Source organism: Pseudopodoces humilis, chromosome 9 (genome assembly GCF_049639895.1).
Source record: "Pseudopodoces humilis isolate 2021_Gansu_Grassland_sample_001 chromosome 9, ASM4963989v1, whole genome shotgun sequence".
Taxonomy (NCBI): domain Eukaryota; kingdom Metazoa; phylum Chordata; class Aves; order Passeriformes; family Paridae; genus Pseudopodoces; species Pseudopodoces humilis.
Genome location: NC_142208.1, coordinates 28324274 through 28351935, shown reverse-complemented (window position 1 = coordinate 28351935; position 27662 = coordinate 28324274). Strand labels below are relative to the sequence as shown.

The window sequence follows — 27662 nt, the reverse complement described above, 5'->3', positions numbered from 1 at the left end:
CTGTAATTTTTACTTCTTACTCTGCTATTGGTAATCATCATTTTGTTAATACTTTTAGCACGTAGGAAATTGGATCAGATGGAAAATGGTAATTATGACAAAGAAGTCAGCAGCATGGGGAGCCGTTCCAGTTCATCAGGTAATGGAGCACATAGCAGGGCTGCCAAACAGCCCTTCAGTCTTAACAAGGTTGCCACAGTGTGCTTGCTCTTTGTGTGGTTTGTGCATATTCAGTGTGTGGGCTGCCTCCCATTAAAACTGACAAAATAGCCTCTAAGCACCAAAATGCACTTGGCTGACTGCAGTTGTAGGTGCTTATTATGAGATTAAAGTATGATGTTTATATATTTTGGTTCTTTTTAAATACCTGCCTTTATATTTTGTTGCTTTTATGTTTGGAGGAAGCTCAAGAGGACTCCAGTTTATAGAGGACCTTTTACATGCTGCCAGAGGCAAAATAAAAATGAGCAGTGGCTTCCAACATTGTTTAATTGCCCTATTGACAGTTGTAACTGTGTAAATGAGAAATCAATTAGCATCATTAGAGACATCAGTGGGTTTATGTAATATTCATTACTTTCTATCCAGTTAGAACTAAAGCAATGATCTTTACAACTGAAAACAGCATTTTTCCTTCCTTGATATCTTTGGCTTTTAAGTTGGGTTAGTTCTGTACAGATGTCCTGTAATCTCACTGTGTGAGAGAGACAAATGCTTAGAAGGAATAACAGAAAGTAAAGGAAATACTGCAAGCTCTAAGTGATCAGTGCTGCAGAGTGTTTATATATAGGGCTTTTGTGAGTCTGTACAGTTTTCATAGTATTGTAATTTTAGTTTATTCCAAAACACACACTTAAAATCAGCTCAGTCTTGTGCAGAGTAAATTTTAGATGAAGGTGTTTAAGTGGGAATGAACATTCCTGAAGGGAGCAGCACACTTACACCGAAGGCAATGCACCCACAGTAGGCAGTCCCAGCATGTCACATTTAAACACCGTAAGGATCCTTTAGAGAAAACCCCACTAACATAAAGGGGAACTGGCATCCTGGGGGAAGATATCCTCAGCTCCTGACCAGTAGTGAGTGCATGCACTACTCTGCTGGGGACACTTCTCCTAAGATCTGAAGGAGTTTTTACAAAAACTGATGCGTTGGCAGGGTCCCTGAACGCGCGGAGCAGCAACGAGGATCGGTCGCCTGAGAACACTGGCTCTGCAGTGGCTGTGGACAGCTTCCCAGAGGTGGACAAGGCTGTCTTGGTTGAAAGAATACTAAGGCTGCAGAAGGCACATGCTCGAAAAAATGAGAAGATGGAGTTTATGGAGGATCACATTAAACAGCTGGTGGAGGAAATCAGGAAAAAAACAAAGTATGTGCTGTGTTCTGTCCATGCAGGTTTTCAGTGTTGAGCTGATGCACTAGACAAGTATTCTGGATTTTGTGTAAGAAAAGTAATTGTCTAAATGAAAACATTTAAAACAGTAAAAACATTGCAGTGACAGTAGATTTCGAAGATGGAATTAGTTAGGTTTTTTTTTTTCCTTATCTTTTCCCAGCAATTATAATAATTGCCAAGTTTTTGGCTGTTAGTACTATTACTGAATTTTTTCAGGAGGAATAAACTGTCACAAGTGGGTTTTTGGGAACAAAATGCTCAGCAGGTCGCTGGTTTGAGGTGGACTACTGCCAATGGCTAACAGAAGAGTCCATAATCCTCATGTGCTTAAAAGGGTGCTGATTGTGTTTGTTTTGGAAGGAGAATCTGCATTATTCCAGATGGTACTTTGGTATATATATCAAACAAATGATGTATCTGAGCCAAAGGTGGTCAGTGGTTAATGTGTGAGACAAGATTCCACTTAAATGAAAATCTCATCTTACAGGATAATTAATGTCTGGAACTTCAGTTAGGAGGGTAAGGAATGCTGGCATAAAGCTGCCTCTGGAAGGTGCTATTGCCTGTTAAGAACAGTCCTTGTTTAATAAGTCCATACATGTATGTCCAGCTGCTACCATTTCACAGAATGTGATCACAACTTGGGAAGACTTGTGACGTGACTTTGTCATTTTTTTCTCATGTGTAGAAAGGTTAAGGTTTCATATCTGGAGTCCTTCAGCAAAGGAAAGTAGACCTTTTAAATTACCTTTCTTCTCCTATTAGCTATTCAGAATACTTTTCAATAAGTAAATCCTGCATATTTTGGTCTCTTGGCTTACCAGCATTTCCTGTGTCACTATTGGTATCGCAGGTTTTCCTCTGACATAGAAATTGCAGGAGTAGATTTTTACTGCTTTTTTGGTAATACAGTACTGCTTGATAATAAAATCACTTATGTCAAGAATCTGAAGTTACTTCAGCATCTGACTCTTCTCTGCCTTGTAATGCTGTGATGTTTTTATTTTTTTATCCTCCAGAATTATTCAGAGTTATATTTTGCGGGAAGAAGCTGGAACACTGTCATCAGAGGCCTCTGACTTCAACAAAGTACACTTGAGCAGGCGTGGTGGGATTATGGCATCTCTGTATACATCTCACCCTGCAGACAGTGGACTCACGTTGGAGCTCTCCTTAGAGATAAACAGGAAGCTTCAGGCTGTGTTAGAAGATACATTACTGAAGAATATCACATTGAAAGTGAGTATCTGTGCCAGTTCTTCTGCACATTCTTGTGGTACTCAGATGCCCCCTTCACTGCATGCTATTACAGGCTTTTCAGAATTCAGCTCATTGTGATTTAGTGCCATTGATGGCATAGGGTTAACCAGGGAGTTATGTGACATGATGCCATGTACCTCTAGTTTAAGACCCTCAGAGTATGCTGCACCAATGGGCTGCTACTTGAAATGAGTTCTGTGCCTTCAGCAGGGTAGGTCTCTCCATGCTCTGCCCTGGGCGTGTGGAGCCAGGAGCACGGGCTCTGCCTGCCTGGCCCTCTTGAGCTGCTGGGGCAGCACATCTGCTGCCAGGGAGAGGTGACAGGCTGGAAAACGGTGTGCAGGCTGCCAGCTGGGCTGCAGGGTTCTGCACAAGCTGGAGATCTCTTCCTGTAATTATCATTCCTCCTGAATGCTAGGGGAATGAGCATTCTACCTTCTAGACATCCTGTAGAATACTGGTAACTGCAAAAAAGGATTGCCAAGAGCTTTGAGTTTTTTGTTGAAATAAGTTTGGATTCTTCTGACTCTAATTATTTGCATTTGTTCTGAATACTTGAAAGTATCAACCTGCTGACATAAACAGTAATTTTGACTTACTAGTGCATTTTGTGCTGATGGACTAATTTCCCTGTATAAATTACCTTATCATTTTTCTCCCCCCCACAAAGGAAAACCTGCAAACTCTGGGAACAGAAATAGAACGACTTATTAAACACAAGCATGAACTGGAACAGAGAATAAAGAAGACATAACTAAAGCTTCTGGGGACTAACCAATGTGAAGATGCAGAAAAGGCAGGTGCTACAGACCACTGTGTTTTACATTCTGCCTGCCAGCACAAGCATCTGGGCTTTTGCAGAAGAAGCCTTCGGTCACACAGGCTCACTCGTGTAAGAAATCAACAGGGTTTGGCATCTGTGTGGTTCTGTCTACCCAGTACCAGCCTGAGGCACTGCTGAAATTCACTGCACACTACATTTACCTGAAACCTCTATATGAAATACAGACGCTTTGCAGTGCAGAATGTTTGGAGTGAGTTGCCATGAGATTTTAATTTCTGCACTGTGTAATTAATTGGTCTCTTAATGATGGAGCTTGAAAAGAAAAATAAAGCCAATTATGTCTTAGTTGCTATTGAACATATCCGGTGTTACTGAGCTTTAAGGGCTTTCAGACATTAGTTTCCTTTCTTGCATATTATTTCTGATCTTTGGGTTGATTTAAGCATTTTTGACACATGCATGGAGTAATGCTTTGTTACAAAATTTGGGTTTTTAAGTGGTGGCCATGATACTGCATATTTTTTGCTTTAGATTAACATTCAACTGGTGAAATTCTTTATTCCAGAGGAGTGAAACAGCAGTAAAACTAAGGAATTAGAAAGTGTTCTGATTCAGTTCTTGAGTTCATGTAGTTGAAACCAATGTCAGTTTGGCAAATCTTGTAAACCCTTGATTCTTAGACATGTGGATCAAAAGAAGTCTGATATCAGATAATTGGTTAATAAAGTTTTCTGGGCTTCTGCATAACTAACAGCATTTAAGGAGTTTAAGCTGCCCATTGTAAATCTATGTAAGTACATGGAGACATGGTGGTTGCATCTGTTCTCAAAGACAAATGGAAACTAATGAAATTTTCTCATTAGCTGTGGCTAGACCAACTAGTGACTATAATGGTAAGAAATAGATCTAAATGGGATTTTAATCAATTGTTGGACTGTGAAAGTGGCACAGAAATCTCTGCCCCTCGTTGATTTTACTGTTAAGAGGAATTAGTTAGTCAAAGTAACTGAAAACTGTTACTTAGTCCTTCGTGGCTGAGAGGGTGATGGAGGAAGAGTATCAAGGTAACAAGATTTGGTTTAGTCACATCATGTCCACATTTTAATTCCAGGATGAGTAACATACTGGATCTGAAATACCTTTATTCCAGCAAGTGAATGTGTAGTTTCTGTATCTATCACCTTTTGACCAAAATCAATTGATCAGATCACCATGTAAATACGTACTTCAGGTTTTTGTTAAATACTTGAACTTCCTATTGCCATGAAAAAAAGTCAATGTACATTTACAATAACAATGCTTTGCCTACTTTAATCAAAAAGGGGGGTGTGGGGAGAATGTCTTACTGCAGGTACTGTTTGCCTCGTACACAAAATGAGGGACCTGAATTTGGCAGCATAGAGGATAATTGATCAGACTGAATGAGTTAGGGATGTGAACTCTATTTTCAGATGCCACTGAGTTGCCTGAGCTTTGTAATAAATAGAGCAAAAGAACCTAATTTAATTTGAATAGTTTGGTTCAAGACAGTGGGATTTCGTTGTTAGTCTAAAGGTAGGCATATCTGAAAGTCCTTGTGGGATCAAGACTTGATTTGTGGTCCAGAGAGCTTCAAGATCCTTGATCAGGTCCCTTCAAGGCGACCTCCTAGTCAAAGGATTAAATATTCCTTTAGAAAGGGAGAATGGGAGCAAATTGTGTAAAACCTGAGCAAGCATTATATAGAAACTGCAAGTCTTTAATCTGGGTGGGTTTTTACACATCTATTTTTCTAATTCCTGAGGGCAATGGTTATCTGAGATGTTAAGAAATTTGGGCCAGTCCAGTGATGGGACTACTTCTGCTTTACTGTTGTTTAAGTGATGTGAAGAGGAAAATACCTGGCTCTGCTGAAACAGATTTTGTCACAGCTTCCAGGAAGCGAACAGACAGTTGCTCATGACTGAGCTTGGCTCTTCTGCTGAGAGAAAGTACTTTAGAACAATTTGCATGCTAAAACATAGCTTAGCTCTTGTATATTTGTGTTTTCATGCTTTAACGTACCAGATCTCTGGATGTTTTCAGGCATTCAGCTGAATGACTCCAGTATTTTAGATACCATGTTAATATTGTAATCTTTTAATGTATGTTCTCCAGGTGTACAGTGTGAATGAAGGAGGGGTGTGGTGCAGATGGAATCAGTGCAATGGCTTTGTCAAAATTCTTATTTCTTTTTGCCATGGTTGTTTCTCCTTTTAAGTTGAGAAACCTAGTTAGCTGTCCTCCTGCCCTGCTGGAAATGCTGCTTGCTCTTTGTAGCACTAATAACTTCTCAGACTTTTTTTATTCCTTGGTTATGGAGACACACAAAGCAGCCAAAGTACCACCTTGTTTATCGTGCACGGTGTTTTCATGGACCAAAGCTGTCATCCACAGGTGTTACCTTAAACGTATCTGTTAGAGATGGAAAAGTCATTCTGGCTTGCACATTGACTCTCCAGTCAGCACGGGGTGTGATGAATACCTGATGGGGTCAGCCAGCAACTTGGCATAAGGATGTTCCTCCTTTTTGAGAGGCAATGATGTATCAGCCATAAAGTGTTGCTGGTCCTGTTTCCATGGGGTAGCTTGTCAGGAGTGTGATGCTGTTGGTGGAGTAGTGAGAACACTTTCTGTGGAAAGGTGTTTGTGTGGTGTGGCTCACACAGGTGAGCAGTAGCTGGTGCAGGGTTGGTGCGAGGCTTGTGTAGCAATCTCATCCCATTTACCTTGTTTTGGAAATTGTATGATTAATCTGAAAACTGTCCTCAGATAAACTGAATTTTAGAGACAAACTGGTAGATTCATAAACGAATCATGAAGGCAGCCTGGAGCATGTAGCTACATGCCTGTCACTGAAATTCAGTGTCCATTAGATGTGTAATTGCCACAGGCTGCTTTTGAAAATTCCAAGCTTGTGGCTGGTTGTGTCTTACAAGCTTAAACATCTGTTTCTTAAATACTCAGGGTGCTCTTTTAATTCAAACATCGCACAAACAGATGTTGTTAGAGGCCCTACAAAAAGCTGCCTATGTTTTTCCACCCTCTGTAAAATCCAGCACTGTCATTGTCAGAAGCCAGACCCTCTGACCTGAAGAGTACCATTTTATGCTATAGAAATCACTGGCTTGTTGCCATACTGACTTGTGCAATATTTTTAATTATAGTGTCCAGAAAACTGGAGATTGATTTCTTCCTTGAACATTTTCTCATTATCTTCACTTGTTGCTGGCAACACCTATAGTATCTCTCTTAAAATATTTTTAATTAGAGTGTTTTTGTTCATAACTGAAGAAGAAAAATTTTAAAAACTGTATGCCTGGCTTCCAGTGCATCAAGTGTAAAACTGAGTGTCCACATGCTGCAGAGACCTGAATCTAGGGAGGGGTTCAGAGGGCAAGGCCTGTCCCAAGGAGCCTTCACCCTCCCTGTGCCAGTCACTGTGACTGTGAACACCAGCAGTGGGTGGGAAGCAGGTGTGCCCTGTCTCACCAGGGACAGGTGGCTGCCTTGCAGAGGGAGCTGGGTGGTATCTAGAACTTTTCCAAGGTGGATGGGTCTTTCCTTCCCATTTCTGTGTTCTAACTGAAGCTGTTGATTCTTCCAATCTTTGTGTGTAAGTCCTATACACAAAATGTCTGTTGATTTAATTTTGTAGATACCTGTTTCTGTATAAAGTTTTCAAAGGTATTGCTATACCTTGTGTATATACTGTACTTTGAAATAATAAACATACAAATGTATGAAAGCCTGGTTTGCTCTGATTTGTCCCACTGTTTGTTGCTGCCTGGCTCCAGTTGTGCTGGCAGCTCTCAGGGTGGGGTGGCAGCAGGGTCTGTGCTGGGTGGGAGCTCGTGATGCCTGTGAACAAACTCAGGGCTAGAAGCAGCTGCACTTCCTGCAGCCTGTTCTTGCCAAAACCCATCTTGTTGCCCTCGAATGGGTCTGACTGAGCAGGGAATGGGAGCAGTGCTGCAGGGTTCTGCCCCTCCCGTGCTGGCTGCCAGCCCCTGCTCGCCTATTGCAGCTGCTAAACGAGAGGTGGCAGTGCCTCTTCTCCGGTACTGCCACTGGCAGGAACAGCGCAGCCGGGAAAAACACCTCTCCCACTGTATTCCTCCCTTGGGAATGCGCTGCACAGGCGGCAGCTGTGCTGCAGTCAAGGGCTGCAGTCCCTCTGAGTGCCCTCGGTGCTTTTTCCTTCCACAATGTGAGTTATGGGACTCCCACAGTCTCAGCATCAAGGAGTGGCTCCCTGGCTGTATCTCCACATTTTCCCCTCTGATTTATTTATTCTCTTGTAGAGATCTAACAGAGTTTGTTTTTTAGCCATGGTTGTATTTTTTAATAAAAATACTAAGTGATCGTGTCTGGTTGCTGGCACTGCTTATATTAAAAACCTGGGAATGGCATTCATAAGGGTTGTGCTGCCCTTGCAGGGAGCCAGAAAAAGGGAAAATGAATACAGGGAAGGGGATAATTCATGGACTTTGTTCTAGTATCTCCCAGAGAACCTTAAATGAGAGAAGGGGGTGTCCTATCTTTTGCTGAAATTCAATGGCAAACAGCCTCAAGCTTCCCAGGACCAGGCCAAGGGCTCCCAGTAATTTTTCTGGTTACAGTTACCTGCATGACCCTATGCTGAAGTTGTTTTGCAGCTCACAGTTTTTCTTCCAGCTTTTTCCATTTTCCATAGCAGGTATAGTTGGTATACCTGTTTGGACAGGTATGACCAAAAATCAAGGTTTATTTGTGCTTCCTGAGTATGTAATGCTGGTGCTTGGAAACAACAGCCTGAAGCTAAGCTTCCTCAAATACTAATTTTTGCTTTGGTGCTATTTTCAGGTGGCCATTTGTCAAACAAGTTCCCAGCCCTGTTTTTGGGTCTGTGTCCGAGCCTGACCCAGCTGAGCTCTGTGTGCAGAGGAAGGGGTCTCACGGCACCTGTGAAGTGCTCGGTGCTGAAGTGAGCCAGCCTGATGCTGCAGCTACCGTGTGATAAATATCTAACCAGATGCTAGCAGTTCTCTTTGGCTGATTGTGAATGAGGAAATCATCACTGCCATTTTTCTCTCTCTCTCTTTGCTTTATTTTAAGGGGATTTTTAATAGCGAGCTCTGCTGGAGGTTTTGTTGTTGTGGTTGTTTTTAGGCTATTTTGCATCAAACCACAGTGGGTCTGTGCCACATTTTGTGGGATTTTTGCATGCATAAATGTAACTGTTGCAGTAGCAGAGCACTGCTGAACAAGTTGTTCTCATCTAACATGTATAAATATGCTGTTAGATGTGTTTGTTGCTGTTCTGCTCCAGGAGATGTCCTATAGTAGAGGAAATCTCTGGCCCTTGGGTTTCACCAGGCTCTTGACCATGTGCAGCTGCCCACTGATCTCAGCAGGGCTGCTCAAATGCCTCAAGTGAAGCACCTTGCTCACAACAGGCCAAGTCCTATGAATGTCTAAGAGCTTCTTAGGAAGTTTCTACTTTAAAATAATCCTGTGTGTGTGGAGTAAGGAAAAGCAGCAAATGAAAGCACCAAGTCTGTGAGCTCTGACCAAAGTGTGCTGGTGTTTGACACGTGGTAGGTGAGTACAGCCCAGCCCAGCAGGCACTGCTGCCTGCTCTGGGGTGGTTGGTGTGTCCTTAAACCCTGCCCTGGGCCATCCAACCCACACTTCTTGGGAACTGCTGCTGCCTTTGGAGATGTGTTGAAGCAGGGTGCAAATGCAAGGCAGTTTATTCTGAGATCTGCAGCCAGGCAGAAGGGGTTGTGAGGCTGCACTGTGAAAGGAAGTGGTTAAAAATACTCTGAAAATGATAGATCTTAAATTATTGTAACTCTATAGTCAGTGCCTGGTACAGGGGAGAGGAGGAAGGTGAGAATTACTTATATCAACACTGGGTAAAAGCAGCATATGCCTGCAAAAACAGACCTTGTGCTGGTCAGACCTGTGTTGTGGTCCTGAAAATTTCTCTGAAAACTTTTCAAGTCAAAGAGGTGAAAAAAACTGAACTTGGGCTCAGAGCTCTGACCTGTTCGTGCTGTAAGTAGCTTGTACTAATCAACTGCCCTGGCTTCATCTTAGTAATTAAATTATCAGAGCAAGATTGATTAGATGGACTGTTGAAAGTATTTAAGGGCTTCACCCCTTTGGAGAAGGGATCTTCAGCCATGAGATAAAATGAGAAATCAGAATGAGCTGCTGCCAGCTTCTCATGGACTTAACATGTGGAGTGACACAGGCTGCTGACAACCAAACCTGTGGTGCCCTTCTCCTTGTCCCTTCCCCTTGCCACGTGTCTGCTTTGACCCAGGGCTCACTCAAACCCGTGGGGGTGGCTGGCACAGGGAACAGGACTGTCCCACAGTGAGGTCTTTGCCTATCCACCTGCTCCCAAAGCTGTCCTAGCAGCTCTTGGTGCACTGCAGGTAATGGCTCAGCCTTTTGAGGCAAACAAGGGTATTTGTTTTCCCTGGCAATGCTGCTCTGTGACCTGCAGGTTGTCCGAGGTGGTTGCACAGCTCCCACATCCTCTGTGCTGCACAGCCAGCGTGCCTTGAGCAAGGCAGGACAGCTGGCAGTGAAACCCAGCTCCAGGTACAACCTCCCCCAGAATCCACAGCCCCTTGTTTTGCTTGGCTTTAATCAGACATTTCTGGGATCTAGAAAGATCCAGCTAGTGCCAAGCAGGTGTTTTCCATCAGCAAGGGTTGGCAGAGGAAAGTCTCTGCTTCCTAAACCAACCTGCTAAAGAGAGCAGCCATCAGTCCAGGTACCTGGGACACTGTGCTTGGGAGCCCTCATGGTCTTTCTTGGGCTGTCCAACCCCAATACCAACTGCATAAAGAAGGCCTCCTGCCAGCAGAGAATGACTATTATACAGGCACTTCAAAAATAGAGGCACACCTCTAAACCAGGACCTGACAACACAGATTGGATTGAGTCACCTTTGCTCCTCAGGCAGGTGAAGCCCTTGGAAAAGAGACGTGGCAGATTTGGCAGTAGGCCTGTAGCACGAGGCTTGCAGATTGCTTTTTTTTTGTTTACCTGAATTATGTCAAACTATTTCCCCCTCTCAGAATTTCCTTGCAGTCTTCCAAGGCTGCTTGTTGATGCTGAAAGATCAGTCAACTATTTCAAAATGATTTGACCTTGCCTGGGCTGGGGACAGAGCCCAGACCTCGCGGGCAGTGGTCACCTTGTAATGCCAGAGCTACTGTGGCGTGTCTGTCATTAAAGACAGTGCTCAGGCAACTGCAAGCAATGCCAGGGCACAGTGGCAGGTGAGCTCCCTCCCATCACACTGCGTGATTTAGCTTCCCTTGGCTTTGGTGGCAGCTGAAACAATAGAAATGTCCCCAAAGGCCAGGGCTTGTATTCCAAGGGATTCTCTAGAGAGCAGTAAATGGAGGTACTTACGTTTCATTAATTGTGTATCATAGCAAACACTGGAAAAACACCAACCAACCAACCAAAGCAGTGAATTTACCACTGACTGCTGAGGGGAGGCCTCTGCCAAGAAAGCAGCCTTGGATCAGAGAGCAAGGAAGTGAAGGCCTTCCAGAGGATGATTCAGAGCAGGCTCACAGGCTCCTGTGCTGTTGCTCCATCACCACTGGGCTGGATGAGGCACAGAGGAATAGCTCCTGTCTGGCCACCATCCTCTGTGTGTGGATGCCTTGGGACCAGTGAGGAACCTTCCTCAGACACAGCTGCCAGTGAGGTCAGCTGGGGTTCTGATCCCTCATGTCATACAATCACAGGATCATTTGATTGGAAAGGGCCTTAAAATCCATCTATTTCCAAGCCCACTGCCATGGGGACACCTTCCACTAGAACAGGTTGCTCCAAGCCCCATCCAGCCTGGCCTTGACCACTTCCATGGATGGGGCATCCACAGCTTCTCTGTTCAACTTGTGCCAGTACCTCACCAACCTCACAGTAAAGAATTTCTTCCTAATATCTAGCAAAACCTGCCTTCTTTCAATTTGAAGCCATTCCCCCCCCCTTGTCCTATCCCTACAAGCATTCATAAAAAGTTCCTCTCTATCTCTCCTGTAGCCCCTTTATGTACTGGAAAGTGCTCCCAGTTCTCCTTGGAGCCTTCTCCAGGCTGAACAATCCCAGCTTTCTCCACCTGTTTTCATAGCAGGGGTGCTCCAGGTGGGGTCTCACCAGAGTGGAGCAGAGGGGGAGAATCTGGCCTGCTGGCCACACTCCTTTAGATGCAGCCCAGGACATGACTGGCTTTCTGGGCTGCCAGCACACACTGCCAGCTCATGCTGAGCTTCTCAGCCACCAGCACCCCCAAGTCCCTCTCCTGGGGGATGCTGCTTGTCCCCCAAAAAGGCCTAAAATCAACATACAGGGGAGAGGAAGGAAACTGGCTAACTGGTTAAAGACTGAGGCATGGAGAGAAAGAGAAATTATTTTTTAGAAAGGCCATCCTTGCACAAGAGCAAACCCTAGTTGCTTTTGGAGTGTCATGGCTTTCCTTCTCCTCTGCAGAATGAGCTCAGGGTGCTGCATGCCCAGATCTGGAGTGCAGCTGACAGCATGGTCTTAACTTCTCTTTGTTCAACCCTGGGGCATCCAGACATGCACTTCTGAGTGGCCATATAGGAAAGGGAAACAGAAAAGTCTCTCTTTGGAAACGTGGTGCAGAAATGGCTTGCACAATCGTATTTACTTTGGAGGTTCCTTCTGAGAAGCTTCTGCCTGTTCCAGTCTGTGTGTCGGCTCGCAGCCTCATCAGTTTTCCCTTTCCCTCTTTCCTCTCCATGCTTCTGGGAGTTCACTGCCTGTGTGGGAGCCAGGGACCCCTGCCAGACCTCACTCAGCTTTGTGATTCCTGACATCATGTTTCCTCCAAGGAGCAGGACACAGCAGTGCAGGGACCATCCCTGGGCAGAGAGCACAGAAGCAGAAGTGCAGGTGGAGAGAAAATAAAGATGCAGATTTTAACTTTTCATGGGTTTAGAGGAGAAAGAGCTTGCTTTGGGGGGAGCTGATTGCTTTGTTTTTCTTTTACAAACAGCACAGGCAAGAAATATAATAGGTAGTATATAAGAAAACACAACTCAACTGCAAAACATACATGTATGATTTGACTGTCAGCTCTTTCAAGGAAGGGAATAAAAAATGTGAGGATTTGCATGAATCCATCAAGAGCCCTGCACTACTGTTTTAGGGTACCTATGTTGCTGTAGATACCTTGAAAGCAGAGCTACCAGGAATAAGGAATGGCTTTGCTAAACAGCCCAGGAAAAAAATACAGTCCCAAACTCATTCTGTTGGGAAGATGTGCACCCAGAAAAGGTCAAGCAAAATGTGACCACTCTGAAGCACCTAGATAGCCTTCCAAGTTTCTCTGAAAACCCTTTCCACAGCTGCTGACAAAAATCTGAAAATGACTGATGCCAAGCATATGCATCTATCATGAAGGGTAATATTGCACCATCATTTCCTGATGATTTTCTTGTCCTTATCCCTTTATTGTCCCATGTGAAGGTTACAGCAGAAGCACTTGACAACCAGGAGTGCTGGGTTTTGCCTGTGCAGAACAAATTCTTCCTGATCCTTGCAGGCATCTTCTAGGCACTGCTGTAATGAAAACTTGGAAGATTTCATGTAGAACAGTAACAACTTTAATCCTAGTACTGATACGTGAAAATGAAAGGAGCAGGGGAGTGTGTTGGCCACTGTGAATGGGCAAGGGAGGAATTGCAAAGCCGGTCCTTTGCAGTTTGGTTTCACGAGGCAAGCGCAAGGTGCGCGAAAGGGGAAGCGGCGCCTGCAGCTATCGAGTGTCCATGTCTGCAGAGATGCCCTAACTGCAAGGCCAAGAAAATCAGACCTGCAGCCAAGAAAAACACCATTAAAATGATACAATGACATAAGCTCAGTGCTGCTCGTGGAATCCAAATTACACACAGAACAATCAAGAAGGAAAACACCAACGACATTCACTTGTGTAACAGGGGTGTCGACCTCCCGGCTGGCAGGCAAGCAAGGGCACAAGGGCAGACACAAGTAACACCAGAGGTAAGAAGAGGGACTTGACCTCACTGAAAGCATCAACCAGGCCTGTCCCTTAAGGGTAATACTGCAGTAGCCACAAAGGCTTCATGTTCATGTACATTTTATACTGGTTAGTTTAAAATCCTCCACATTTAAAAACCCCACTAGGACAGACGTGCCTGGTGAGGAGGGCAAGGCAAGAAAGACACAGCTCAGCACCAGGACACTGCCTCTTGCTCAAGCAAAAAGCTGGATAAATAAATGCTTAGCATTTTTTGAAAAAAAGAAGAAATACACTTTACCAAGGGATCTTTGAGATCAGTGTCAGGAGGGGTTGTATCTTTTAAGATAAGTTGCACTGGAGGTAGGACACAGGTGTGGGGTATGTTCTCTAGATTTCTGCTCCATGCCTTTTACAGGCTCTGAAAATGTTGTGATGCCAGCATTTATATAATGGCAATGCAGTCAGGTTATAGAACAGCCATGAGAAAATGCAAATGTAGATCCACACAAAAATAAAAACATTCTGGCTCAGACCCAACACTAAATTATGCTAAAAAACAGTGAATAAAAATTTCTTGATCAGGGAGTGAAAGGCATTTTATTCACTCATCACCCCTTATTAATGGGATGTGCTTCTTGGGTATCTGCTGACGTGTAGCATTTATTGTTCATGCTTCACAGCTTCATCTGCATTTTAGACTTTAAAATAAGCAACATGATCCAACCCCTGATAAGTGGGAGAGAGGAAACAGACGCACAACACAAGGTGTTCCCATCAAAATCTCAGTTCCCCTTAATGCACAGAGAACCTACGGGACTCAGAGTTGCTCAAAAGCAAGCATCCTTCTCAAGAAGCACCCTCTCAAATTGGGAAGGAGAGGTCATCTGGTGCCTTTAAACACAACCTTCAGTTACCACATCCTCAGGGTCTCCTGGTGACTCAGACACTGGGGTGCAGCTGTAGGCTCATTTGAGGCCATTTGTGGTGGACCCCAGGCTGGATTCACAGGCTGCCCTCACCCCACACACAGACAGCAGCTCTACAGGGAGGCTTTTGCAAAGAGCTTTCGGTGGAGCCACCCCACAGTCTCAAAGCCACAGACAAGCCACTTCCCACCCTGGCCTCCTCTTCCCCCTAAAAACCCTCTTTGCTGGCAGCTTTAGGATCTGTTTGGGTCTGTGAGTGAGAAAGAAGTAGCACCCAGAGCCATCAAGCTACAGAAAGTCCCCAAGAACAAAAGATTAATTTAAATGTCCTGGCTTTGAGCAGCCTTGGCTGTTAGCTTCAGGAAGTCTTCATCAGTTGTGTGGAGGAGGAAGCACCTGGAAATCACAGAATTAATTCTATCTGAAGAGATTGCTTTCTGGAAAAAACATGTGTCAGTCCCTGTTACTCAAGATTGCAGGGGCAGGGATGGGACAAGCCACACGTGGTGTGCAAGTACGTCACCAGTCCAGTGACATCAGCTCGAGCAGGCATTTCCTCAAGCCAAAGGCCCAGGTCAGCCTGGCAGCAGGCTGGGCTGTGCCCTGCCTGGCTGGGCTGACACCGAGCAGGAGCCATCACCTCCCCACAGCCCTGCCTCAGGATGAGGGGTGAGTCAGAAATAACCAGACAAAAGGAGATGAGAAGGTCTAGGAAGGAAGTTCTGAGCTTCTCCATGGATGGGAATCCCAAGTGAAAGCCAAGTCCCATGGAAGATGCAAGTCTTCTCTCCACAGTGTCACAGCCCACATGTGAGCTCGGCAGCCTGTGCTGCGTTTGACATAGCAGGGAACACTGCAAGCCTTGCTGCTCACTGCTGTTCTCTGCACAGGAAGAGCAAAGCCACAAGGTGACAGCTGCAGTGACAGCAGTGACAACCAGGGTGTGCAGAGGCGTTTGCAGGTGGCAGCAGCCTCTGCTATGTCCATCTCAGGTCACAACTCTTCTTAAAAACATTGAGTTTCATGCATCATTTATCCCGAACTCCACTCTCCATGATGAAGATGCTGACCCTGACTCCTTTTAAAGGGGATGTATCCTGTCCCTTTTGCTAAATTTGCCTGTGTCTTTGCAGCCAGAATGTCCACCTGGTCTCATAGCTCACATTTAGGATGTTGCAGAGACAATTGCAGTGCAGCAAATGCTGGAGAGAGTTGCAGCCTACCTACCATGGACAATATGTTCTTTTCAGGTGTCACTGAGTTGGGAGCTAAAAGTACTCTAAATGTGCAAGATTCCTTCTGTAGATGATTTTGATGGCTTGGAAGAGAAAGTTAATTTGAACTTCTCTGTCTCCCCAGATTAAGAGACTATGTTTTGTTGTGTGACAAGCAGACATGGAACTTCACAATGCCTTTGTGTCATCTTTGCACACCCTGCCCCAGCCATGCTGAAGTGCAAAGCCAGGGCAGGGTTTGACTTTGTTCTCAATGTAGAGGATCCCAGGAACAGCAGATTTTGGGAAATCAGAGCCAAGAGATTTGTCTAAAGGGGGCTAAGGGCACGTATCCCACTCATGACTGTGGTGGTACTGAGAAGTGGCCAAGTACCAAACTAGGTCAAGGAAGAAGGTTCAATTTCCCTTCGCAAAGTGGGAAAACATTGCAGACCACAAAGCCTCACTTTTGGCGAGGTTGATCCAGAAATGTTCCTCCCAACCCTTGTTTTGGCACCAGGGTGTGCCCAAGCAGTGCCACATTCCTGCATGGAACCAGTCAATGCTGCACCTGCAACAGAGTTAAACAGACTTCAGCACAAAGCTAAACATCAAGTGTGTGGTCACCACCCTTTGTGCTCTGAGTGCCTGTAAATGTGCATTCACACAAATAGGGTGACAGGTTTCTAACACCATTTAGGTCGTGTCCTGTCAGGCAGTTGTAACCTGGTTCTCCCTTTCTTTGTGTGAGGGGCTGCCTTAGTCCTTGGCTGCCAGTGAGAAAGTCCTGCTGTCGCAATTCTGAGGTGTGTCAGATAAAGGAAATGTGACGAAAATTCCTCAGTTTATCCACAAGGCAAATTTCACCTGGCAAACTCTCATTATGTGGAGCACCACCTCTGTTCTGAGCAAGGGAGGCAGAAGCAGTGCTTTTCACTGTCAGGTGGAAGGACATCCAGAACAGGGCTGGGACCACCCTTTCTCCTCTCACCTCAGGCTGTGGCCTCAGAAGAGCTGAGCACATTGCACCCATCTAGTATGTGGTGATGGGGGTCCAGAGAAGGGCAGTGCCAAGATGGGCAAGTGTCTTCTCCCATCCGGCACAGCTCAGAGCATGCTGCAGGATGCAAAGGGGGTTGCTGAGCACAGGGAGCCTCTCAAGCTGCTCTAACCTGAGGAGCTGCCTCTCTCTCAGAGCATTTCATAAAATGCAGCCACTACTTGAAGTGACCCGACAGGCATTTTCAGTTAAGTGGTCATAAGTTTTGAAGCAGTTGGACAGTTATTGGAATAAGTGTGTGATAAAAGCCTTCCACCCCCATCCCTCCCACTCCTACATTTGATTCCATGATTTCTTCCTTGTTTGAAATGATCCAGCACTAGACTCTCAGATAGTCTCCATCTGGTTAAAAATAGTTACTTGCCTCATATGGCTTTAGCATGGTACTGTCAACTCTAAAATGTTCCACCTTCCAAAAAAGTAGAGTGAAAAATGAAAGTGAGCTTTCACACATCATTACTCTCCGCAGTTAGACCTCCAGAGCTCGTTCCAAACTCATCAAAGGAGGAGAGGCCAGCTGGGAGGGAGGGCAAGCAAGATGCTGGTGTTGCTGCTTGGTGCCCTGCAGGTCCTTGCAAGGCTCTGCCCTCTGCACACAAGCAACCAGGAAGATGGTCTGCTCATTTCCCAGAACAAAACACCAGCTTATTTTCAAGAAACATTTATTTGTCGGATTTCTGGAATGTAAGAAGAGTTTAGTCATCGCAGCTGGGTATCTCCTGGTGTCAGCTGTGGGTCAGTCAGTCAGCTCTCTGCTCCAGCAGGGAACCAGTAGAGCCCAGTTGGCTGAGGAAGGTTCCACAGTCGCCCCGTAACACTGGGGCAGGAGACCATGAGAGCCAGAAGTCCTCTCAGCCATCTCACAGCTCTTCTTCTCTGTAAGCATGGGGATCAGTGATGGGCTTGCACAGTGTGGCCAGCAGTGTTGAACTGCATGTCCTTTGGGGAAAAATGGGTAACTTTGTGGCAACAGTGGACAAATGATGCAGGTGGGTTATTTCACTTGGCTCTCTGGGTCGCTGGACTCTTGACTGTGTTTATGTTCAGGCCCAGCTGCTGGAGGGTGTGTGGTGGGATCCTTCTGCCACAGGGGTGTCACAGGGAGGGGACACTGAGGCACTACAGAGTGATAAATGTGTCAGGGCCAGCCCAGGAGGGGACAGACAGCACCTCTGCAGTGCCCTCAGCCAGCTCCTGGCGTTCCCACCCAGGGAGGGAAGCATGGCACAGAGGGAAACCTGAGCTGCAGTCTGCCCCATGGCCCTGCACAGAGGTGGGACAGCAGCAGCAGCCGTAGTGCTCATCCCAGCTTCTCCACTGCTGAGCAGTGAACAGGCTCGGTGGTATCCACCTGCTCCCAGTGCTGAAGAGCTTCAGAGAAGCCAGAGGAGGTACAGAAACATCCACTGCTTTTCACGGCACACTTCACAGCATCAGAAGCTGACTCTAGAGGCTGTATGACAAATTGCTGGTTAATACCCACATTAATTCATTTTTTCCCTTAGAGTTTCATTTGCTGTGCCTGCAGAAGCATCCTCTGCTTGTCTCCTCAAGGTGATATGCTAAATCCTGCTCCCTGGAGCGTGGCAATCAGCTCTTGCTGGAATGTGACCAAGCCGCAGATGTCGGCTGAGGGAATCGCGGGGTCTCTGCATTGCTGAGCACCACGGCCACGTCCTGGCCAGCTCCAGTGGGCTGGGATTGACCCCAGACTCAGAGCTCCCACGAAGACCTGAGTGAGCCAAGAGCTGCAGCCTGGCCGTGGGTGCTCTGAGCACCACCTCTGTCCCAGGCAGTGCTCTCAGGTGCTGCTGCTTTATCTGTGAGTTCCTGAAATGCCTGTCACACTGCCACACCACCTCATAATGGTCACTCCAGCCTAAGCTCTGCTCTGGGTCACTCTTGGCAATACAAGGGATGAGTCTGGAAATTAATTACTCCTACAGAACAGGAGAGTTTTGAAGAAGAGAAGAAAGGGACTAAGCTTCCCTGTTCTGGATGCCTGCTTGTGTACCAGACCACAGCTGTGTTTATGGGAAGAGACATTTTCACATGCCAATAATTTTCATGCACACCAGGCCTTGTGCAATTTTTTCTTTCCATTTACAATATTATTTTATATGATAAATTTGAAGTGTGGCTTTCGTGCATGAATGATACAGTTTCCATAATATTTTTTCATATGCAGAGACATTTTGTTTTGATCTCATGGGGCATGAGTCAACTCCTATTTTGAAGCCACTGGAGTCCTTCCAGTGATTTTCCCGGAGCCTGGCTAACTGGGAAGATGAAGCCTGATGGTGCAGGCCAGCATGCCCTGTTGAGGCTCAGTGCAGCTTGGTAGAGCAACTCAAACAAAAAAGGCTCAATCAAGAAACTATGTCAATAGCATTCAGTGTGCTTGGTGCAAAACCAGAGTCTCTGCCCCAGAAATGCACGTGCTGCAGCATCACGAGCCCCTTGGAGAGGTTGGGAGCAGCGAGTGTTCGGCACTGCAAGATGCACAAAGCGCCCATACAGAACAGGTGCCAAGTCCCTTAATCTCAAGTCTGCAGGAGTCAGGGTCAGCTACAGAACTCACCTGAGTGAGACAAACATGACCCTGTGTTTCCTGGATTGCCCAGGCCAGGCTCTGCACTCTCCCCAAAGCAGCAGCCCTGTGAGCTGTCCTGGCTGCTCGTGAGTGCTGCCTGCACGGTGACACTGCACGGCAGAGCTGGCGCCTCGCGCTGCCACCAGCTCATGTGGAGAGCCCTAAACATGCAAGGGTGTTTCCCATGAAGACTTTTCCAGATTCCCCTTGCAAGTGTGGGATCCCACACAAATTCAGGCATGTCCCCATCCAGTATACATTAATTTTATTCCCTCTTTCTATGGACTGCTGGAGGAGTCATTTTGGTTTTTGGTAGGAGCAAGTTTCGTTGGGGAAATAACAGGTTCCTCAATTCAGCAAAATTCTAGCAATTTGCTTCAGTTCAGAAAGATGACCCTGTTCTGTGGGGTCAATAAGGAAGAGAAACAGACTCTGGAAGACAAAAAATGAGCAAGAAACAGGTCAGGTGCCCAAAGCTACTGACTAAGCATCCTCACTGCTTACAAGGCTTACGTGTCCAGAGCTCTGATAGCGACACAGGGCTGGCCAGAGGGGTTTGTGCCATGCACACAGTGTTCCTGCCAGGCAGCAAGTGGCACCGTGGAGAGGTTCTGAGCAGCAGTCAGCAAGGAGGGCCCAGCAGGTGGTAGCCTCTGCCTGGCTCTGCTGCCAGCCCTGGCAGGGACCTGGGGCTGCTCTGCAGGACACGGGGCTGGTGCTGTGTCCTCCACCACTGGCCCGGCTGAGAAAACCCCACGTGGTTTGGAAATTAAGTGAAGTATTTTGTGTTTATGAAACAACTCCTAAGAGTTTGAAAAGGGGACTAGTGGTGTTTACACACAAGCTGGACAGACTCTAGCACGGTGTATGCTCTGTTGTGTCAACTCCTGCACCTGCATAAGATATTTTAAAACACCCCTGTGAAATGAGGGAGCCGAACAACTGGGTCCAATTAGCCCTGCCTGTGTTCCCACTAGAGCCACACTGAAGGCTTTTACTAACAGAGCTGTGGGATGCTCTGGCAAATCTGCTCTCCAAAGAGCCATTGTTCCTGTCTGAAGTCAAGGCTGGCCAAAAGCAGGGTGTGGAGCAGCAGAGGAGCAGCCTGGATGCAGAGCTGGTGGAGTGCTCCTCCAGAAGAGGGAAGACCATGGAGGGAGCCCAAATGTGGCAGCACTGCACCCTACAGCTGGCACGGGGAGAGCAGCAGCTCAGCCAACACCACCTTCAGCCCCTCTGAGAAAAGGAGGCTTGCCCAAAGAAGAACGAAGTTGAAACACATTTTTCTTGTGCTTTCCCAAACTGCCAGAGTTACCAATGTGCTTCTCATTGTGTGTTTCAGGTTCCTATGCCAGAGAGTGCCTGGTCCCCTTCTTAGCAACACAGGTTCTCTGTTTTGTACCATATGCAGAAGGTCCTGCCTGGCCTGTGTTTGCTTGTAGAGTGACACCAGGACTGAGTCCATAGAAGGTTGTTGACCTGGGAAGAGAGAGCTTCTAGAATTCAAGGGCTGGGTGATTTCTTGGAAGCTGCCTTATCAGCACGGCTGCAAGCTGCAGCTTTGACAACCCGGCACGTCCTGGGTTTCTATTCCAGTTCAGTGTCTTTATGCTGTACACAAATGTTTATTTCGTAGTTTGCTATTTAAAACAGCCTTGGGCCCAGATTGCCACAAAACCGTGAAGCCAAGATCAATTGCTTTGCTGATACTGAAATCAGAGGTCAGGGAAGTCCTGAAGCAAACCAATAGTGGGGAGCAGGTGTTTGTGCACAGAGGCTGTGTGAAGGCTGATTCCAAGAACCTCACGTGCCCTCCCTTCCCTGGTGGAGAAGGGAATCACACGGTGGGGTCAGGGGTTGTTATCAGCAGAGCAAAAGGAGGTGAAATAGGAGCAGAGAGGCATTGGCTTTGCATGGCAAGGACAGTCACCAGGGGTGCAGGCTGGTCCAAGAGCAGTGGAGATGGGCTGGGAGGGAGTGGATGAGTGCAGCACTCCAGGGATTTAAAATAAAACCTGACAATACATTAAAGTCTGCTGGAGGCACGAGTCTGCACTTACACAAGCACAGAGCTGAAGTTTCAGAGTCAGACTGGGTCACTGTGAACCCCCAGGGTGTCTGTAGTGCCTCAAACCTTCTTGGCTACAGAAAATTTGGCAACCCAAGCAGAGCTGGCACCCCTTGTCCTCCCCCAGCTCCTTTTCCAGTGCCTTGGCCCAGCTAGGTTTTGGGACAATGCACAGCTGGGCAGCCTCCATCCCACACATGTCCAGGATACTGGGGAAGGCATATCCTGGGAGAGCTGTAGAGAGCAGGAGCTTGGCACCTGGGATTCATCCCTCATCCCTGAGGGGCAGTGTGAGTGAGAGCCTCGTGAGCAGCCAGCAGACTGCTCTGCAAAGCCAGCACCTCCCTCGGAAATAAATGTCCACAGAGCCCTGGGCTTGCGCCACCAAAAACTTCACCTCCTGAATGGCTGCTGTGATAATCCTGTTTGCTCTGTCTTAGTGACTGAAGAGAACTGTGACCAAGGAAAACAGCAGGATTATCCCCCAGCACCTGCTCCCACTGAAAGGATTATTGTAGCTGGCTGCATCAATGACGTCCTCTGGGTATCACCATGAAAGCAGCCTGAGAGACATGGCAGCCCACCAGAAGAAGACCTCTCTCCCCTTCTGCATGCTCCTTTCCTGGGTATTTTGAGCTTCTGGAAGCTCCTCACCGACAAAGGCCAGTCCATATAGACACAAGTGTCAGTATTTTCACATCTGCAGAACACAGACTTGCTCCCCAAATAGCTTCATCTCTTGTTTGTCTGTCTAACAGGGAGGCAGCATGAGAAGTACAGGCTGTAAACTGCAAGGCTGAGAAGACAGACAGCAGCTTTAAAACACTTTAAAACAAGCTTTTTTTCCTTCTCAACATTTCTTGTTTCTCTGTTGTTCCAGGACAGTGTCTGACCCGCTCACCTCACAACATGTAGGGCTCTGTTGTGCTGCATTTGCATCTACAATACAATGGTAGCTGATGTCAGAGCTGTTTAGTGCAGAATGAAAATGACTGATTGCAGAAAGAGACATCTTCTTCAAAGCTGTTGATGTGGGGAAGCAGGGAAACTGGAGAGGGTCCAGAAAAATTTTGAAGGGACACAGAATGCAACCCTCCTGTAGATGGAAGACTTGTGTTTTAAACTCAGCTTCCAGACATGAAACCTGCCCCACTGTGCCCTCTTGGCTCTCTTGTGGGGTCACCTGAAATACCAAGATTTGCTCAATCACTGTGAAATTGCCAGTGGGCTTTGCAGCAGTGCTCTGAGAGCTGGTTCTACCTCAGAGAGGTGCTGCAGCTGCCCCAAGGCCTCTGTGACATGAGCTGATGCCTCTTTCCATTGGTCTTCTCAGGAAAATCCTTCCATCTCTTAAGCAGAGGCCTTGGAGAACAAATTACCACAGACAAAATTTTTACTTTTTTCCTATAATGGAATGTAACATTAAACTAAACACTGGAACATGGAGAAAAACAAAGCAAAAGAAAAAAAAAAAAGCCCAGGGAAATAATCCTTAGCTTCTAATGATTTTTGCAAAACACTGCTGAAATTAGGTTTTATAGAAAAAAAAAATGTATTTATCATATCTGTCAACACAATGGTTAAATTAAAACTTTATTTTAAACTCTGACTAGGATCCAGCAGTGATATGAAATTTATAAATAGCTTATCATACACCACAGTATAAAAAGTACATTTAGCCTCTTGTTACTGAGACAAATTAATTGTTTTATTTGAGATGGGAATTAGCTTTACCTCTCTGACCATCAAAACAGAGAAAAAAATTAAAACCACAGGGAGGAGAGCAAAAACAGGGCACACATTAATTTTTCCTGTGAAAAGGACTGTAGGAAAATGGTCCCTGTTGGAAGAGGCCACCCTGATGCTGAAGCTTGTCTACATCTGGGCTGAGTCCAGGCAGTACCAAGCAGCAGAGGTCTCTGATCCCCACCGTGGTGCTCAGGATTTCAACCTCTGACCCGCGTAAAAGCTGTTCTCAAGCCCTGAGCCAGGCAGGTCCCCGGTTCAAATCAGTTACACTGTGGATGGGTGGCTCTTTCCAAAGTCTTCACCCTGTTGTTTTTGGCCATGGCTCTGACAGGATGGCTGCAGACAACTTCTTGTGCCAGCTCAGCTTCAAAGCAAGAAAAGTCCTGTGGCCCTGGTACTGAGCACAAGGCTCTGCAGAGACTGTCCTGCTCAATGGCACAGGGCACAAACTGGGCACGAAGTCTGACTATGCAGCTGTTTTACTTGGCCAGGAATTTCACACATGGCTGATGATGCTGATGCCTCTCCTGTGTTCTTGCCATGCTCCTGGTGCTTCCCAGTGGTTCAGGTACCATGCTCAGCTACAAAGGGGGAGAGCCTGCCTGGGTTTTTAAGGTGCTCCTTGAGATCTCTAAGCAGCCCCACGTCAGTGGTGCCTCTGCCAGAGGGGACCAGCAGCTTCCAGGTGGGAGAGGATCAGAAGTATTCTCCTTGGATATTTCAGTCTTGGAAGCTCAGTTAGAGGAGACAGCATTCCTTTATCCAAGCTTCATTAATATCCCGTAAGAAAAGACAAATGTTCTTCATTCCTGGGGCCAGGCAGAGTTGGTGTGCTCCGCTCTGGCCGTGGCTCTGGCTGTATCCCAGACTCTGCGTGTGTGTGGGGGGGATGCAGATGATGGGCTGTGATGCAGCAGCACAAATGCAGCTCATCAGGATGCTGGCTGGCTGCAGAGCATGCAGCAGCACAGGTCTGCTGCTCCTGCATGCAGTGCAGAGGCCATCGCTGAAGTGGCAGGGAGCCTGTGACCACAGGGTGGCTGCGGAGGATGCTGTGGAGCAGCACAGAGAGGGAAGATGGGAAGCTGGTGGCAGGAGGCTCCAAGCAACATCAGCCAGGAGCCAAATTGTGACACGGGAAGATAAGGCTCTTGATGGATAGACCTCAGAAGGTTTGAAGGTTTTTGTTCTGCTTGTATAAGCAGTGAAATATTCACACAGATAAGCTTCAGAAATGCATCTGATCTGAAGCCCTTTGTGTCTTAAAAAGCAGGGCTGGAAATAGAACAAGAAAATTCCTCTGTGGCTTTTGTGGCTCCTGGGCTCTCCTTCCCCAGCACCAGGATGACCAGAATTACCCACACAAGCAAAGCAAGTCAGCACAGCTCTAACAGCCAGACCTTCCCTGGACCTCAGGCATTCAACTGTGCCTGAGTACCAGCCTGGATGAGGGCTGAAGGCAGCACTGAGGATGGCCAGCAATTAACCTGCACTTGGAATTGCAGTACTTGAGTGGAGTGCTTTTGGAGGGTGCATCACTTCCTTGGAAATAAATTAGAGTGCTGTACTTTACTCCAGCAAGTTTCCTTGTACCATAAGTTGTTTAAACAGTTTGTCATTATGCATTTCCCATTCAGACAAAAACTAGATCACAAAGCATGAGGCACCAAGGCTGGTAGGAAAACGGAAATCCTGCTCCAAGTGGGCAGAGAGCAGCTCCCTGGCTCTGGGCAGCGCTGGCAGACCCAGCAAAGGTTTGGGGCAGGAAGTAGCAATTTCTGGCTCTGTAGAAACCTTTCAGGTTCACCTTTGAAATATGACTCCCAATCAGTTCTGCAGGATTTCTGTCTGAGCATCCCCCAGCTTTGGCATGCCTTAGGGAGGAACCAGGTCCAAACCCCGAGGTCAGAGCAGCAGAGGGCTTCCAGCAAGCCAGGGAATCCATTTAGGGTCCCATTTAGGGTCAGCTCATCTCTTCCCTTGTGTCTTTCCCTGGGCTTTTCAATTTGGCATTTATTACTTTGCCCTAATGAGTCTCCCCATCCACCCCCTAGCTTTAACCTCTTCCTGGCCAAGCCGTGTCTGGAGTTTACAGGAGAAAGTTGTTTATGTTAAATAGCTTTGTAATCGTTTCCTCCTCCGCCACCTCCCTTCCTTCCCCAGTAAAATCCTTACGGCATGTTTGGCAAAGCCTGTAAACAAAGAGGAGGGTTTGGAGACCCAACAAATATTTGGTGAACCCAGTGGGGAAATAATGTCTTTTTTGAAGGACGTTACAGCCTGAATTCATAATAGTAGGAAACTAGTGTCCACCCTAGGTAAGGAATTGTCTACTTAACAGCTACCAGGCATAAAATACAGATGCCCATGCAGCCAAAAGTCATCACTGGGTGCAGGGGGTTAACCCTGTGTTTTCCTCCCCAGTCAAGGTGGTGCTGATGGCAACAAATCTATGTGTTTGCTAATCTCCAAATGTTTGAAGTTGTGACAAGTGGGCAGAGAAAGGAGAACACAAAAAGGCAAGAGTGTTTTGAGTTCACCTAGGCTGATGAACAGAAGCACAAGGCAATGAAAATCCATTAGCCTGACTGCTCCCTGCAGAGGAAAACCAGGCACACAAAATCCAATTCATTATTCTCTTTCTTATTTAACGCTAAGTAAGTCATTGAACTTTACTACTTGATCTATCTATTTTCTTTAGTAGCAGGGCTGCAGGAAATCTTTCTCTTCTCAAAGGGGGTTTCAAGTTTCTCACTGATATCATGTAAAAAATACTTGGGAGTGTATGAGTAAAAAATAACTGCATTTCAAAGGGAGCTTGAGCCATGCAGATAATGATAATTTTTCTTCTCTGAAGCACAGAACAGAAGAGTGGAGGCCCCTGGGAGCTGGAGCACCATTGTTCTTCTTCCAGGCCCTTATCTGGAGACAGGCTCTGAGATAGACTCTGATGAGGCCATGGGAAGGATTATCTGCTCCGAGTGCTAATGGCATGCATTTGACAACATCAACCATTTAATTTATGAGGTGCCTTGTAACCTAAAGGCAAAGAAATTCGTACCATGCAATAGCCCAAACACATCTGGTGCAATTAAAAATTGTCTGATCAAAGCCCAGCTTGCTCCACAGCCCCACTCACCTAATTACAGCTATGTAGAGAAGTTCTACCTTCCTAAGAGGCACCTTACTGGATTTTGTACTGTGATGGCAGCATTATACAACGACAAATATATTAATGGAAACTATCCAGAACTGAAACCATTCCAGCCTTTTTATCACCACATTCCTTGCTCCCACGTAAGTGAAGTGTGCAGGAATAAAAGCAGCTAAGCACCATTCACCAGCAGACACAGATGATGGGGATTGCTCACAAGCCCCCAACAGCTCAGTGGTGCCCATAAGTGTTGGGATTCATACATACACACTGGGAAACAGAGCTGCTCCTCCTTGGGAATTTTTTTTCCACTGTCCCTGGCTTGTAGCCATGTCACTCTCTTGCATTTGAGGACAGTTTGGTGCTGAGATCCACAGGAATTGCTCTTCCAGCTGCCCTGGTCCCAATCTCTGTCAAAAGTTTGTCCCATGCCCCACGCTTTGGTCTTGGAAATAATCGGAATTCAATTTTTTTTTTATCCCCCTATTGCACCAGTATTTGTAAAAACCTAAATTTATTTTGACTTTTCACATACAGTGAGAAGCTTAATGGCTTAGTCACTAAACCCCTGAATAGAATATTCAGAGCAGCTTCTGAAAGGGAGGGAAGGTTTGGGTGGTGAGTCCTCTTTTTTCAGCACCAGTCAAGCAAAACAATGGCCAGAGAGGGCTGGTCTGGGTCTCAGCTTCTGCAGCGTCACCACTGGACATGAGATTTGTGACCACAGAGATGGATCTAAACCAGGGCTGCTACCAGAACAGATGATCCCTAACCCATCACTCTGCATCTTCCTATGGCAATTGTTACCCGTGCTCGTGTAACCTGCTGGCTCAGCTGAAACAAGCCTTGTCTGAAAGGGCTGGGTTTCAGCCACAGGAGCTCACTGCCCATGCAGCACCACAGGCAGCACAGCCAGGCTGGGAAGCAGGACATGCAATGGGTCTTGAGGGCTGGGGGGAGGAGGAGAGGGGGCAAGCACCAGCCCTGGCTTGGATGGGCTGATGCTGAAAACCACAGACAGGCTTATCAGACAGCTGGTAACTACCTGGCACTGAAACAGGAACAAAACCTCTCCTGTGGAAGTTCTCAAGGTGGTTCAGAGCACTGCTACAACACCTGTTGTCACTGGCAATTACTGCAGCAGCTGCCTTGTGCTGCATATTAGATAAAAGCTCCAAAAAGCCCGAGTGTTTGACACAAGCTGTTCTGTGAGCGATCCCTACAGATGCTCCTGTGTCGGATCCAGCCCGGATGCGCTGTCCTAGTCTGGCCATGGGGACCTGCCAGGGTACCAGCGATGCTGTGTGTGAGCAACAGGTCCCACACCGCCCCTGCCGCCTCCCGTGCCCGCAGCGAGGATGGAGCGCTGCCTGCCAGGGAACACACCCCACACCGCCCTCCGTGTCCTAAGCGAGC

At 46.7% G+C, this 27662-nt stretch overlaps 1 protein-coding gene across 3 annotated transcripts in view; it reads left to right on the top strand.

The window, feature by feature from the left end:
* The window catches only part of CCDC186 (coiled-coil domain containing 186), a 35513-nt gene extending 28307 nt beyond the window's left edge, over window positions 1-7206 (top strand). For all 3 annotated transcript variants that reach the window (XM_005520759.3, XM_014250436.2, XM_014250437.2), the window contains exons 13-16: window positions 59-139; window positions 1159-1369; window positions 2416-2635; window positions 3327-7206. In XM_005520759.3, the coding sequence (XP_005520816.2) occupies window positions 59-139; window positions 1159-1369; window positions 2416-2635; window positions 3327-3410 (596 nt within the window). In that variant the 3' untranslated portion in view covers window positions 3411-7206. The remainder of the gene's footprint in view (window positions 1-58; window positions 140-1158; window positions 1370-2415; window positions 2636-3326) is intronic.
* Window positions 7207-27662: the final 20456 nt, after the last annotated feature.